A 14360-nucleotide genomic window follows, 5' to 3' on the forward strand; every position below is an offset into this window, starting at 1 on the left:
CCTCTTTAAGATCGCAAGTTTGGCAAAACTTGGAGACTGTATGCCTGCAGCCTGGAGTCTCCTGTGTCATGCCTTCTCGTCTCACGCCGATCCCGCCTCGAAAACTTCGGTCTTTGGGTCAGTTCCAGTAGTAGACTACAGGCGAGAGAGTGGTGGATAAGACGAGTTGTTCAGCAGTTGTTGGGTATGTGAGTGGAAATACATCTAACATGCTAACTGGAACTGGAACGAGACAACAACTGTCCAACTTCTCCTCCCTACAGTGCTTAACCAGCCTTTAGATACAAATAATTAAAGTTAAAAGAGCTTGGATGTTAAACAAGAGCTTATTCAATATTTTACCTACTGTTAAAAAAAGCATTTTGCTTTTTGCACTTGCTCTGTTTACTTTAAGTTTTTATTTTTGTATTCCTTGTGAAAGTGACTGTTTTTTGCTGTTGGATTGATAGCCTACATCTGGCTTCAGGTTGCACTACAAATTAATTTTACTTGAACAGTGCGGTGTTAAACAGTTTGAAGAAATAGACATTTGAACCTTATTGAAATTTGTTTTGTGTAAATTGTTAATAATTGAGCAATGGGTAAATAATCGCTAATTGTCAAATTAGATTAATCGAAAAATTAATCGTGAGATTAATCGAAAAAATAATCGCTAGATTAATCGTTTAAAAAATAATCGTTTGGGACAGCCCTAGAATACAGACACGTTTATCTCGGGTTTTTTTGTGGTGCACATGTGAGACACCATCCCCGGTCTCTGGGGTACACGGGACAACAATAGGACAGTTGGGTTTTAGGAAAAGAAGAACGGGAAAGTTGGGTTTAAGGAAACGTGACACGTGGGAGACGATCGACCGGTCTCCTGGGTGAAAGTCCTGTAGATTGACCCATCCACCCCCCCCCGACCAACCTCCTTACGCAGATTTTCGGCCTTTCATGCTACTCGCTACCACAGCCGCTTCCATTAGTTTAAAAAATGTGCTGACCAAAAAAAATAACTGAGATAAATGTGTACATGTACACGAATCAATAGATTCAATAACATGACTGTGTAAAAATAAAATAACTGCTGTGAGCCTGGGTTGGTACACCATACCACTTTATTAACTGTATACTACTATCTACCCTACACTGTATGTAATATACTGTCTACCCTACACTGTATGTAATATACTGTCTACACTGCACTGCCTGTCTATACTTTAATATCACATTGCACTTTTCTGCATTTTTGCATTTGTGGTTAGACGCTAACTGCCTTTCATTGTCTCTATACTTGTATCTCTGCACAATGACAACAAAGTTGAAACTAATGTAAATCTAATCTAATTTAAACTCCTGCTACCTGTACACAGATATCCAAATACATGTCACCACTATAAATCGATATGTAACCAGGTTCTGTAGTTTAATTTTCCATATATATTGTATGTCATTACATCAGTATCAGTATTTGCTTTCTACCATGCACCAATAAAACTGTCACTGAACTTTTGCTGTGTAATTGAAAAAAACAAATGAGCACTCAAACACACCACTAAAAATTACTAAAAACACACACAAAAACAGATTTTGCACGGGCACTGCACTAGTAAAAAATAATACGAACAAACATCAACACATTGATTGAACTTCCAAAAGGAGAATAAGTAGAGTAAATCTAGTCATCTCTAAAGGATTTACAGTTCCAGTGTGCACAGTTACATCTTAAACTCAATGTGTTAAACTGTATTTAACTGTTGGCAGAGTATTTAAACTTGTACGTGAAACACGTAAAAACAATCTTTCTAACAGCTTACCTTCTCCTGGTTGAAGCGCAGACAGAGAAGCACTGACGGGATGAAGAGAGATGTTCCTTTTTATCAGATAAATCAGAGAAACTGTACTTTAGCTTTGTTTATTCTGTCTCAAAGTCTTATTTGCTCGGCCCCCCCATTCGTTCTGTGTAATCATGTTTCACCGTAACTCACATCAAACTGAGGCTGCAGCAGATAAACACACAAGCCATTAACCGTTTGACCAATTAAACCCTACAGGACAAATGTTGTCAGCTTTCTTGTGTTTGAAGGCTGCCCAGATCTCAACCTTTTTGTAACTGCACACAGCTTGACAACATCCTGGATAGTGGTCTTCTTAGTTAGGCTACTGCACAGTGGTCACAGGAAATAATAAGACTCAACATATATTTAATGTTACGAGTTCACAGCAGCAGCAGGACTGAATCCTGCAAAATGTGTGTGTCTGTGTGAGAATGTGTGTGCGCGTGTCTGTGCGTGAGTGTGTGTGTCTCGCTGTGTGAGTGAGTGTGTGAGTGTGAGTGTCTCTGTGTGAGTATGCGTGTTTGTCTGTGTCTCGCTGTGTGTGTGTGTGTGTGTGAGAGAGTGTGTCGGTGTCTCGCTGTGTGTGTGTGTGTGTGTGTGTGGGGAGGGGGGGTAATGGCTTTTCACACAGGGAGCACTGCGTTATTATGGTACTTATGCAACTTCTAAGAAAGGCCCGCCCTTCAATAGCATTCACACACTACTAGTGGCCAGGCGTAAGTTACGCAAGGTAAATGAACCTGATTTGTTGACGCAGGTTCAGGTCCTATCCCCTGACCAATCGGCTATCCTAAACCTTAACCACTCGAGGTCCCCCAACCAATCAAACTGCGGGGTCTACTGCGCTCCTCACGTGAAGGACAACGCTCTGCGATTTAACGCCAGGCGATCAGCTGACTGTGGTATCATAGCTCCCTGATCACAGGTCCAGTGGTAATAATTACACTGTTTATTCATCCCCACTGGGGAAATTACAATTTACACTCTGTTTGTTAGAAATCACTACACACTTACATGCTCGGGACCTCGATTTGTTCATGCACAAATGGAGGGATGTCAGAGTGAGTGTTTGGAGGGGGGTACGGTGGTGGTGAACTGGCATCTTCTCCAGCTACCAGTCCACACTCTGTACTTTGGTCCGTACTGGGACTTGAACCAGAGACCCTCCGGTTCCCAACCCAAGTCCCTACGGGCTGAGCTACTGCCTCCCCTGCAATAGTGTTTACTGCTGATAGCTACAGTGAGCTACATTAGCGTAGTCATAGTAAAGCTAGTTAGTAATTATAGACGTTACCTGATAAATCCGGTGCTGTGCCGATGCTCTGACAAGCAGAATCTCTGCCGTCTACGTCCTGAGAACTGTTTAGAAAACAGGTTTACATTTTAGTGAACTCACAAACAGAAGAATCTGTCTCTTGTTCATTGATTTGCGCGTTTCTCGCGTTGGGGAAAGGTCAACACAGTTCAGCTCTGTGCTTCTCCCGTCGTAACGTTTGAGGTTTCTGTGCTTTTTTCCATCCATGCAGACGTGTCCCGGGACCCCCCCTGTAGATAGGGATCTCAACCTCTCCAATGTTGAACCCAAAGTTATGCCCTTAACTGACTTTATCTGTCCAAATGATTAACAGACTGATGAAGGCAGGAAGGATCGATCACTGGGGCATGCTCTTATCTTTAGAGACAGATTGCAAAGATTTACAAAGAATATGTTCCTCTCTAACTGGGACGTTTTGGGACCGATTGGTGGGATTACGGTTACATTACATGTCGTTCAGCTGACACTTTTAGCCAAAGCGGCTTACAATTGCTGTATATGTCAGAGGTCGAACGCCTCTGGGACAACTAGGGGTTAAGTGTCTAAAGTATCAGTGGGAATTGAACCCAGATCGCCCATATCCACTGGTGTACACACGGAGATACACTGGTAAGAGCCAATGAGGTGTAACCAGCTTATTTAAACAGCTCACGGTACTGTATTGTGTCAACAGTTAACTCCATTTAATATAAAATATGTTTTCTTTACTGGGGTGCAAATGTTCCACCAGAACCAGTTCCTTCCTGAGACTATTTAGCAGAGCCACCGTCACTGTTGCTGTGTGAGATACTATTTAGCGGAGCCACCGTTGCTGCGTCTGGAGCTTAGCGCCACCTGAGACCATTGTGATTGCTTTAAAGAAATGCAAACAACCCAGAGAGTTTGTCTCTCCTATCCCAGAATGCTTCTGTGGTGTAGCCAGACCTTCCTCCGCAGCGCTGTGGAGATACAGCTGGCCATACGAAACTAAAGACGTGTCAACACAAGGCGAAATTAAGTATTTGCGTCGCGCCGTTAGCAAGAAATTGATTGCAGGATCATATTTGGATCAATTTTGGGTTTAATCTGGTACCTTGTAGAGACGTAGGCTTCAACAACGTTGCTTTTTTAAATTGCTAAAAACAGATAGAAAGTATCCTGAAATAACATCATGATGCCGATTAGTTACAAGTCGGAATTGATACTTTATTGGGGCTGTCCGCAAGACGACAAGCAAACAACTTTTAAAATGCTTGGTTTCTGGATGGAGTCTGGTTCTACCAGGGATCTGCTGACATTGGAGTTGCTCCATAAACACAACAACAGAGATATCATTTCACAACTTACTAGAGATGGTCCGATACCGATACCAGTATCGGCTCCGATACTGCCTAAAACGCTGGTATCGGTATCGGGAAGTACTGGAGTTTATTCACCGATCCGATACCACGTAATAAAACCCTAAAGAAAATCTACATTAAAGTAGTTTATTTATGTTCTTTTTCCGTTATAACTGACTGTCAAACTGGAGAATAAAAGAAAGTTCTGTAGCATTCATTGTTTGTGTTTGTTCATGTTTCACAAAGAGTTTAACCTGAGCCAGATATACAACAAAGATAGAAATCATATCACATCCATACAGAGATAGTAGTATACAGCTGTTATAAATCATATCACATCTATACAGGGATAGTAGTATACAGCTGTTATACATCATATCACATCTATACAGAGATAGTAGTATACAGCTGTTATACATCATATCACATCCATACAGGGATAGTAGTATACAGCTGTTATACATCATATCACATCCATACAGGGATAGTAGTATACAGCTGTTAAAACATAATGAAATATATGACACTCTGGTATCGGATCGGTACTCGGTATCGGCCAATACGCAAGTTCAGGTATCGGAATCGGTATCGGGAAGCAAAAAAGTGGTATCGGACCATCTCTACAACTTACCAGTTAGTCAAACTTTCCCCGCTTACTTCTCACAAAGAAAACTCCTCCTCTAAACACGGATTGGCTTCTGCTACACATCTACACCCACATTTCTCACTTCAATCCGCAAATCCACGGTGCGGCACGAATGAGGCCAATTTCACATCCTCGCCTCATTCGTGTCTACGAGTCTTTGCACTGACTTTGTATGGAATTGTGCCACCAAATTTGCACAGTAATGCTTCAATAATGACAACAGAGTAAGTAAAACAACACAGTCAAAAAAGGTGCAACGACAAAAATTAGTCAGAGAAATGAAATAATGAAAAACTAAACTCTTTAATGGAGCATAGCATGTAGTTTTTGTCATTAGCGGGGCCCACACGTCTCTCCAAATAAAAAGGCTCAACGTATCACAGACAAAATAGAAAGTGCTGCTGTAAAATAAATGCTAAGTTACGTTGAGACAGAGTGGTGTTACGTAGACACATGATTCTTTCTGCAGAACTGAGAGCAGCAGTAACATCTTTTTGTTCCCCCCCCCCCGCCCCTCTCTCTCTCTCTCTCTCTCTCTCTACAAATTATTCAAAATGAGATTCACACAGCACACAACGGCGAGCAGGCCCGGCATGATGCAGCCTCGCACCCACAAAAACAAAATCACTCATGCTCTCATAAACTCAAATCCAACGTAAAAAAAACAGTCCGAGACAAAGTGAGAAAGAGGCTGGTGGACGAGGGGGAGGGTCAGTATTCGTCCAAGTTGTCGGCTTTGGGGATGGAAAGGCCTCGGTCCTTCAGGGCGGCGGTTTTGACCTTCTCCGTCTCCTGTTTGGCCTGCTGCTGCAGCCGCTGCTCCTCCAGGATCTCCTCGATGGAGACCTGCTGCAGCACCGTGTCGCAGGGCTTCTCCACGTCCTGCACACACCGAGACAACACCTTCACCTGGGAGGTCACAGGGTTCATCTTCCCCCCATCGGGACGCATCCCATACACATCTGGAGACACGGGCTACCATGCATTTTAATATCAAACGACGCGGTGAGATACGATTCAGATCGGACCGATACAGTTAACGTTCGTTTGATGAACTAGGGCTGCCACCTCTTAGTCGATTAGTCGACTAATCGCTCGTTTTGGTCTTAGTCGACTAAGAGTTCTTTAGTCCATTAGTCATTTTTTATGCTTATTCATGCTTAATTACTCATTGCCAAGAAACTTCTGAGCACATTTATGGTAAACACCAGATTTAAAGTGGTGCTTTTGCAGGATTAATTGTGGAGAAACTCAGTTTTACAGATGGTTCATTAACTACATTTATATTGTGCTTTTCTAGTCTTAACCACCTCTCAAAGCTCACAGCTCCGTCAATTAAATCAACTAATCGATTAGTCGACAAAATCCTATAAGTGTTAGTCGACTAAGGATTTCTTTAGTCGAGGACAGCCCTATAACGTTCCCGTGGCAACAGGGGGAAATGGCTGCTCTTGTGTGAAGTAAACGCAACATTTTTCAACTTTCTGCTAAGATACATGTGACTTTTTTGCAACGAAAATGCGGGGATTATGAAATCGGCAATTTATGCGGCGAAAGTGCAGCGTATTTGAAAAAAATGCGTAATATATATGCATAAATATGCAGACTTTGGCCGATTATGCGTTGAATTATGTGATCACATAATCACGTTTTACTGGAGGGACTGATTACACTGCTTTAGCTATATGTACGAGTACAGATGGTTAATTAACTACATTTATATTGTGCTTTTCTAGTCTTAACCACCTCTCAAAGAGCACAGCTCTGTCGATCAAATCAACTCATCGATTAGTCGACAAAATCGTATAAGTGTTAGTCGACTAAGGATTTCTTTAGTTGTGGACAGACCTAGATATTAGCTATTCAGATACACAAATACTCACTATCTCTCCGAGCAGCACCACATTCTCTCCTCTCACGATGAAGATTCCTCGGGGGATGTCTCCAAACTTCTTCCCCACGTGGATGCGCTCGACTGTCTGGTGGAAAACTAAATTGGCTGAGAGGGAAACAACGAGAGGGAAGGGCTTAGAGATATTAAGGGCAGCGTTAAACTACTACAGGCAAAGACTTTACATAAAAACTACAATTTTCTCCCTTTCCTTCAGACTGGTGGAAAGAAAACGTTTATCTTACTACACGTTGTCTATTTTTAGGGCCGTGCAATTAATCGAAATTAAAAGACGGGATTATGATTTTCGGCTCCCAATGATCACAAAAACAGAGTAATTGAGAAAAACTTTTTTACTGATGATTTATTTAACTTTTCCCCACAGTTCAATAACTGCAACATCTAATCGAAGTATCTAATCTAAACGAGTAATCGGGTTAAATTGTCACGATTTCAATTTTGACCGAAATAATCGGGGGGGAGGGGGGAAAATCGGTCTCTCTCTCTCTCTCTGTCTGTCTGTCTCTTTCTCTCTCCCCTGTCTGTCTGTCTCTTTCTCTCTCTCCCCTGTCTGTCTGTCTCTTTCTCTCTCTCCCCTGTCTGTCTGTCTCTTTCCCTCTCTCTCTCCCTCTCCCCTGTTTGTCTGTCTGTCGCTTTCCCTCTCTCCCCCCCCCCCTGTCTGTCTGTCTCTTTCCCTCTCCGTCTCTCCCCTGTCTGTCTGTCTGTCTGTCTCTTTCCCTCTCTCTCCCCCCTGTCTGTCTCTCTCCCCCTCTCCCCTGTCTGTCTGTCTGTCTGTCTGTCTGTCTGTCTCTTTCCCTCTCTCTCCCCTGTCTGTCTCTCTCCCCCTCTCCCCTGTCTGTCTGTCTGTCTGTTTCCCTCTCTCTCCCCTGTCTGTCTGTCTCTCTCCCCCTCTCCCCTGTCTGTCTGTCTGTCTGTCTCTTTCCCTCTCTCTCCCCCTCTCCCCTGTCTGTCTGTCTGTCTGTCTCTTTCCCTCTCTCTCCCCCTCTCCCCTGTCTGTCCGTCTCTTTCCCTCTCCGTATCTCCCCTGTCTGTCTGTCTGTCTGTCTGTCTGTCTGTCTGTCTAAATTGTTCATCTGGTTGATGGTCCTTGCTACTGAAATGAGATAATTAAATGACATGACTGTTAGACTTGTGATCCTCCCGGCGTCGACGTATGTTTGCGTTTTGTTTCTTTGTGTTCTGACTGCAGGTCACTGAACGTGGTTTTGAATAAAGACATTTAGGAGATTTACCGAACTGGTCGATGCTCCTGAGGTAGCCGATCAGAGTTCTTCCATCCCGGAGCAGCACCAGGTGCTTCTCTGCAGGAAACAACCAACACAGGCAGTGTTCATTACATCAAATGGCTACCAACCAATGGGAATGCACCATTCATCCAGATATACATCATCACACGGCTATGGACCAATCAGAATGCACCTTTCATCCAGATACACAATGTAACAAAGTGCTTCACAGAAACAAACACACAGGTGATTAAACTATATATATATATATATATATATATATAAATATATATATATATATATATATATATATATATATATATATATATATATATATATATATATATAAAAAACAGAAGCTAATCATGAAGCTTTCAAACATTTTACAGTGAAGTAGTGCAGAGTAACTAAATACATTTAGTGCAGTACTGTACTTCAGCCCAAATGTTGAGGTACTTGAACTTCAACTTGAGTCTTTTCTTTTCATGTCACTTTCTACTCCGCTACATTTCAAAGTGTGTGTCTCTGCATGTGTGTGTGCGCAATATTGTACTTTTTACTCCGCTACGGTCATCGGTTACAGCTTTAGTTAACACAAACACAAGCACAAACACACACACACACAACTGTGATCTTGACATATAGGCTAAGCATTCTGTAGCAAATAACAATAAACCCATTATTAATGACATTATCTTAATGCAGTGTAGCTACCTCAGCATGTAAATAATGCTCCTCAAATACAAACGTGAGCGAGGGCAAACAACGAAAATCACCAGTTTACTTAATTTAAATTTGCAAGACCAGGCTTAAATGAACTGACAGCATAAGTTATACCACTTACAGTTCTCAAGGACACACACACACACACACACACACACACACACACACACACACACACACACACACACACACACACACACACACACACACACACACACACACACACACACACACACACACACACACACACACACACACACACACACACACACACACACACCTTTGTCCGCGCTATTCTCCGACATGCACTTAACAATTGAGTTAAATTAAGTTAACTGGTGATTTTCGTCTGTATTCTTCGCCTGCGAGCTAAATTGCACGTGGCTATTGATTCGATATAATAGTGATTGCTCACATTTGTATTTGAGGAGCATTATTTACATGCTGAAGTAGTGACACTGCATTAAGATAATGTAATTAATAGTGGGTTTATTGTCATTAAGATAAAGTAATTAATAGTGGGTTTATTGTCATTAAGATAAAGTAATTAATAGTGGGTTTATTGTCATTAAGATAAAGTAATTAATAGTGGGTTTATTGTCATTAAGATAAAGTAATTAATAGTGGGTTTATTATCATTAAGATAAAGTAATTAATAGTGGGTTTATTATCATTAAGATAAAGTAATTAATAGTGGGTTTATTGTCATTAAGATAAAGTAATTAATAGTGGGTTTATTATCATTAAGATAAAGTAATTAATAGTGGGTTTATTTTCATTAAGATAATGTAATTAATAGTGGGTTTATTGTTATTTGCTACAGAATGCTTAGCCCATATGTCAAGATCAAAGTTGGCCTATATATTAACTCAACAAATACAATTCCATCACAACTGAGAATATGCCTCATTGGGTGTGAATAGAGGTGAATAAATATATTAGGTTTGTGTTGCAGCGAAGTGTCAGGACCGTTTCATGGGGTGGTGGGGTGTTCAGACCTGCCCCCACTGCTAAAAACAATCCTAAAGGAAACACTGAATATGTAAGGGACAAATATGTAAGGAACACATGTAAGGGGACAAATATTTAATATGTAAGGGACACATGTAAGGGGACAAATATGTACCTTACACCTCGACAAGTCCACAATGTACAATGGAAGGTGCATAATTGTACCTTAAAAAAAAATAAAAAGATACCTTCAAGATACATTTTTGTACTTTTTAAGGGAACATTTGCTTAGTTTGTAGCTTAGGGAACAGAAATGGACCTGTATAAGACCTCTTTTTGTTACCCTGTAAAGCGTCTGTTTGAAGGCAGAATCTGCTATTCTTTGTGCAAAACATGCGAGGAGTCATTTGAAAAGTACAGGACCGGAGTAAATGTACTTAGTTACTCTTTAGTTTGCTAAATGTTCCAGTTTGTGTCAGACACGATGCTCCACATCTTAAGACGGAAACCGTGTGTGTGTGTGTGCGTGCACGAGGAGCCGCTCGAGACTTACTGTCGATGTCGTCGATGAGGCTGGCCGTGCCCGGTACGTAGTTCATCTTGTGCTGCTGGTTCTTAGCTTCGTGTATCTTGAGTTTATCTAACGTCACGCCATTAATGTTTCTAAATGGGTTGCTTTCAAGAGGAGCACCGGAAGTGTCTTTATACACGCCCGGGATAAACTTCCTGTTCACGTTTTTTAACCCTTTAGGCACCGCGAGGCTGGCTGCTGCAACAGAAACTGCTTTTTTTTTTTCGGGGGGGCGGGGGTTTTAAACAGACTTTATTAGCAAAAATGTATTATTACAATATACAAAATAGCTAAATGAAATAGAATTATAAAATTACAACAACAAAAAAAAAAAAAACAAAAAATTTAAATATATATATATATATATATATATATATATATATATATATATATATATATTTTTTTTTTTTCTAATTTCAATTTAAAAATAGAAAAATAAATAAAAAATATATTTTTTTTTATTACCAACACATTATAATTACAATAAACAGTTACAGAAATGTACAGCTCACAGTTACAGCTTAAAACAATTAATAATCAACCTAAATATCATCTGACAATGTTGTCCATGATGTGAGAAACTTCAGTTTAACATGAAACAGCCCCGAAATCACAATAACCAAACTCCACCAGACTCCATGTAAATAATCAGGACTTTTATCAGCGTAAAACACACTTCATTCAAAGTGGATAGAAACTAAATAAAACTACCAAAAGCTGTCTTGGTTCATCTTTCCACTGTTCCAACAATCTCCACTCTGGTTTGGTTGAAATAAACCCTTAATTCACCCATTTACATGTGGAGATATGCTGGCTCTATACACGCTAAAAGTCCTGATTATTTACATGGAGTCTGGTGGAGATATGCTGGCTCTATACACGCTAAAAGTCCTGATTATTTACATGGAGTCTGGTGGAGTTTGGTGATGGTGATTTCGGGGCTGTTTCATGTTAAACTAAAAGGATCTTACTCTTTAACTAAAAGGTCTATCTCTGTAGGGATCCATCCCAATCTGAGTCTGTCAGTGTGATTCACACTCCAGTCCACTAGGGAGGCGATACTGCACCAGATATCTGGCTGCCAAGAAGAAGCCCGAGCTCGAGCCATTCAATCATTTCCTGATTCCAGTCAGTCGAGCTCCACTCCTGTGTCTACTTTTGTAGGAAAACGGCCACGTAGTTGTAACGAATTTGGGCCAACTGGCGGCTCCGTTAGTCCCGTTAGGCACGTTAACGGTTTGTGTTTAACGATGGCAGCTAACAGGACAACCGCCGGGGCGCGCGCTTAACGTTAGCAGATGCATCATCATCAAATGCAGTCAAATCCTAAACCTGACTCTGAAAACACTAACGGGACCTGGACTAACAGCATGGTGAGTGGGCGGATACGGCTCAGAACCGGGCTCAGAACCGGGCTGACGTTGTGAAATGTTTAAACGAAAAAAAAAAAAAAAAAAAAAAACGTCCTGAATTTGTAAACATTGCTAACTAGCTAGCTTGCGTAACGGTAGGCTAGTATTTCCTTCCTCTAGCATATTGACGGCATGTCCCGCCCTCCTTCTGCCGTTCTATGCCTCTGATTGGCTTACCCTGACATTCTTAACTCCACCCCTAACAAATCACACTGCTGTAGCCTCAGAGCCAACCAATCCCAACCAGAGCAGGCAATGAGTACTAGCCAATCAGAGGGAGAGGAGGGCGGGTCATGCCTTTGCCATCCTAGGTCAAAACAAATCGGCTATCTTAGCTGGCATTATGTAATAGTTAACGCTACACACGCGAATTTATCACGTTTATCTTGACGTGACACTGCTAATAGTACCTCATTTGAGTTATATGTTTGAGAAATATCATCTGCACTCAAATTTCAAGCGAAATACAGTGTTTATATATATATATTTATATTTATATATATATATATAATTATGCTGTGTTTATAAACTGTCAGCAATGAATTAAAGAATCAGTGCTGCTTCTACCAACAGCAGCTCAGAATTTAAACAGTAAGGGTATTTTCCTTTTATTAAAGTAACTCTCTTGTGTGATGTTTTCTGCGTTTTGCAGGACGCTTCTCAGTACCCTGGTTACCCGTCCCACTACTGGTATCCTCAGACTCATTCCTCAGGACACTATGCAAACAGCTATCCCTCAGGATCAGAGGTGCAGCCACAGTACAACCCACAGGTAACGTAACCGTCCCCTCTAAATCCCACAGCGTAAATCTACCCTTTATCCTTAAGTCTTGTAAGTGCTTTGACCTTTTGCCAGCCACTATGTCGCTTACAGTTACATCACTACGATACATTTACACACAGACAAAAGCCTACTCAGATTATTATTCTAAGTGTCTGACAACATTATGGAAAGGATCCCTACAGAGAGAGAGCTTTTTAAAACCTCTTTAAGACCTTTCGGTTGAACCAGAAACAGCTCTGAGGTGGCTAGCGCTAAACCAACCAGACTCCATGTAAATAATAAGGACTTTTAGCGTGTAGAGAGCCAGCATATTTTCACATGTAAATGGTAGGGGTGGGGGAAAAAATCGATACAGCATAGTATCGCGATATTTTTCGTGGCAATACTGTATCGATACACAGACACCAAGTATCGATCTTTTATGACATGTGTGTTGGTCAGTTTGTCTGCTTGACAATCACATTTTGTAGCAATAAAACTGAAGTGTGATGAACAAACAGAGAAATGTATATTTTTAGATAAAGCAGATGTTGACAAAATTGGCCTTTGGGAAAAATCTGAAGTTGGAAAAAAGGTAATACATTGCAATATATCGCAGAATATTGCAATATGTTTAAAATCGCAATAATATCGTATCGTGACATAAGGTGAACTATGTGTTTATTTCAACCAAAACTACAGTTGTGATGGTTGGGAAAAGTGGAAAGACGACCCAAAGTGGCTTTTCATGGTTTGATATTGTTTCTGTCAACCATAGGCTGACTATCAAAAGCTGTCTTGGTTCATCTTTCCACTGTTCCAACAATCAGCACTCTGGTTTGGTTGAAATTAACCCTTAATTCACCCATTTACATGTGGAGATATGCTGGTTCTATACACGCTAAAAATCCTGATTATTTACATTGAGTCTGGTGGAGATATGCTGGCTCTATACATGCTAAAAGTAGTGATTATTTACATGGAGTCTGGTGGAGATATGCTGGCTCTATACACACTAAAAATCCTGATTATTTACATTGAGTCTGGTGGAGATATGCTGGCTCTATACGCGCTAAAAGTCCTGATTATTTACATGGAGTCTGGTGGAGATATGCTGGCTCTATACACGCTAAAAGTCCTGATTATTTACATGGAGTCTGGTGGAGTTTGGTGATGGTGATTTCGGGGCTGTTTCATGTTAGACTAAAAGGATCTTACTCTTTCACTAAAAGGTCTATCTCTGTAGGGATCCTTTCCATAATGTTGTCAGACACAACAACACAAAGTCCCCTTTTTTAATTCTCCTCTCTTGTGCTTTCCATGAAGGTAATGCCTGCAGGTTATCCAAACGGCCACGGTGTCTACAGCCCAGCGCAGACTCAATATCCGGCGAGTGGTTTCCACCCGTCCAACCCTTTCTACTGTGCGGATGCTCAGAGGCCGGCTCCAGGTCCGTATCCGAACCAGGGGGGTCCAGCGGAGCAGAGCAGCGGGCCGTCCGGGCAGCCACACTCTCAACACCAACATCATCACTATCCTGGCCCACACTGCCAAGGGGTGAGCTCATTTAGACTAGAGCTGTTCCTAAGGCTGGGCGATATATCGATATTATATCGATATATCGTGATATGAGACTAGATATCGTCTTAGATTTTGGATATCGTGATATGACATAAGTGTCTTTTCGTGGTTTTAAAGGCTA

At 41.2% G+C, this 14360-nt stretch overlaps 2 protein-coding genes across 2 annotated transcripts in view; one reads left to right on the plus strand and one right to left on the minus strand.

The window, feature by feature from the left end:
* Positions 1–5379: 5379 nt before the first annotated feature.
* Positions 5380–10689, minus strand: lsm1 (LSM1, U6 small nuclear RNA associated). Its single transcript, XM_028578578.1, has 4 exons — positions 10466–10689; positions 8245–8313; positions 6984–7099; positions 5380–5982 (listed from the first exon to the last, which is right to left on the minus strand). The coding sequence occupies exons 1-4, from the start codon at positions 10509–10511 to the stop codon at positions 5812–5814; spliced, it is 402 nt and encodes a 133-aa protein (XP_028434379.1). The 5' UTR covers positions 10512–10689; the 3' UTR covers positions 5380–5811.
* Positions 10690–11571: 882 nt separating this feature from the next.
* The window catches only part of bag4 (BCL2 associated athanogene 4), a 21322-nt gene continuing 18533 nt past the window's right edge, over positions 11572–14360 (plus strand). The window contains exons 1-3 of the mRNA XM_028579378.1: positions 11572–11856; positions 12548–12667; positions 13985–14215. Coding sequence (XP_028435179.1) covers positions 11782–11856; positions 12548–12667; positions 13985–14215 — 426 coding nt within the window. The 5' untranslated portion in view covers positions 11572–11781. The remainder of the gene's footprint in view (positions 11857–12547; positions 12668–13984; positions 14216–14360) is intronic.

This window comes from Perca flavescens, chromosome 5, assembly GCF_004354835.1.
Source record: "Perca flavescens isolate YP-PL-M2 chromosome 5, PFLA_1.0, whole genome shotgun sequence".
Taxonomy (NCBI): Eukaryota; Metazoa; Chordata; class Actinopteri; order Perciformes; family Percidae; genus Perca; species Perca flavescens.

Excerpts from the sequence above, each read along its gene's own strand:
- lsm1 (XM_028578578.1), bottom strand. The coding sequence starts at position 10,511 with ATGAACTACGTACCGGGCACGGCCAGCCTCATCGACGACATCGACA. Across the intron at positions 8,314-10,465 it reads CCTCATCGACGACATCGACA|AGAAGCACCTGGTGCTGCTC; the intron begins GTAAGTCTCGAG and ends TGTTTCCTGCAG. Across the intron at positions 7,100-8,244 it reads CAGGAGCATCGACCAGTTCG|CCAATTTAGTTTTCCACCAG; the intron begins GTAAATCTCCTA and ends TTTCCCTCTCAG.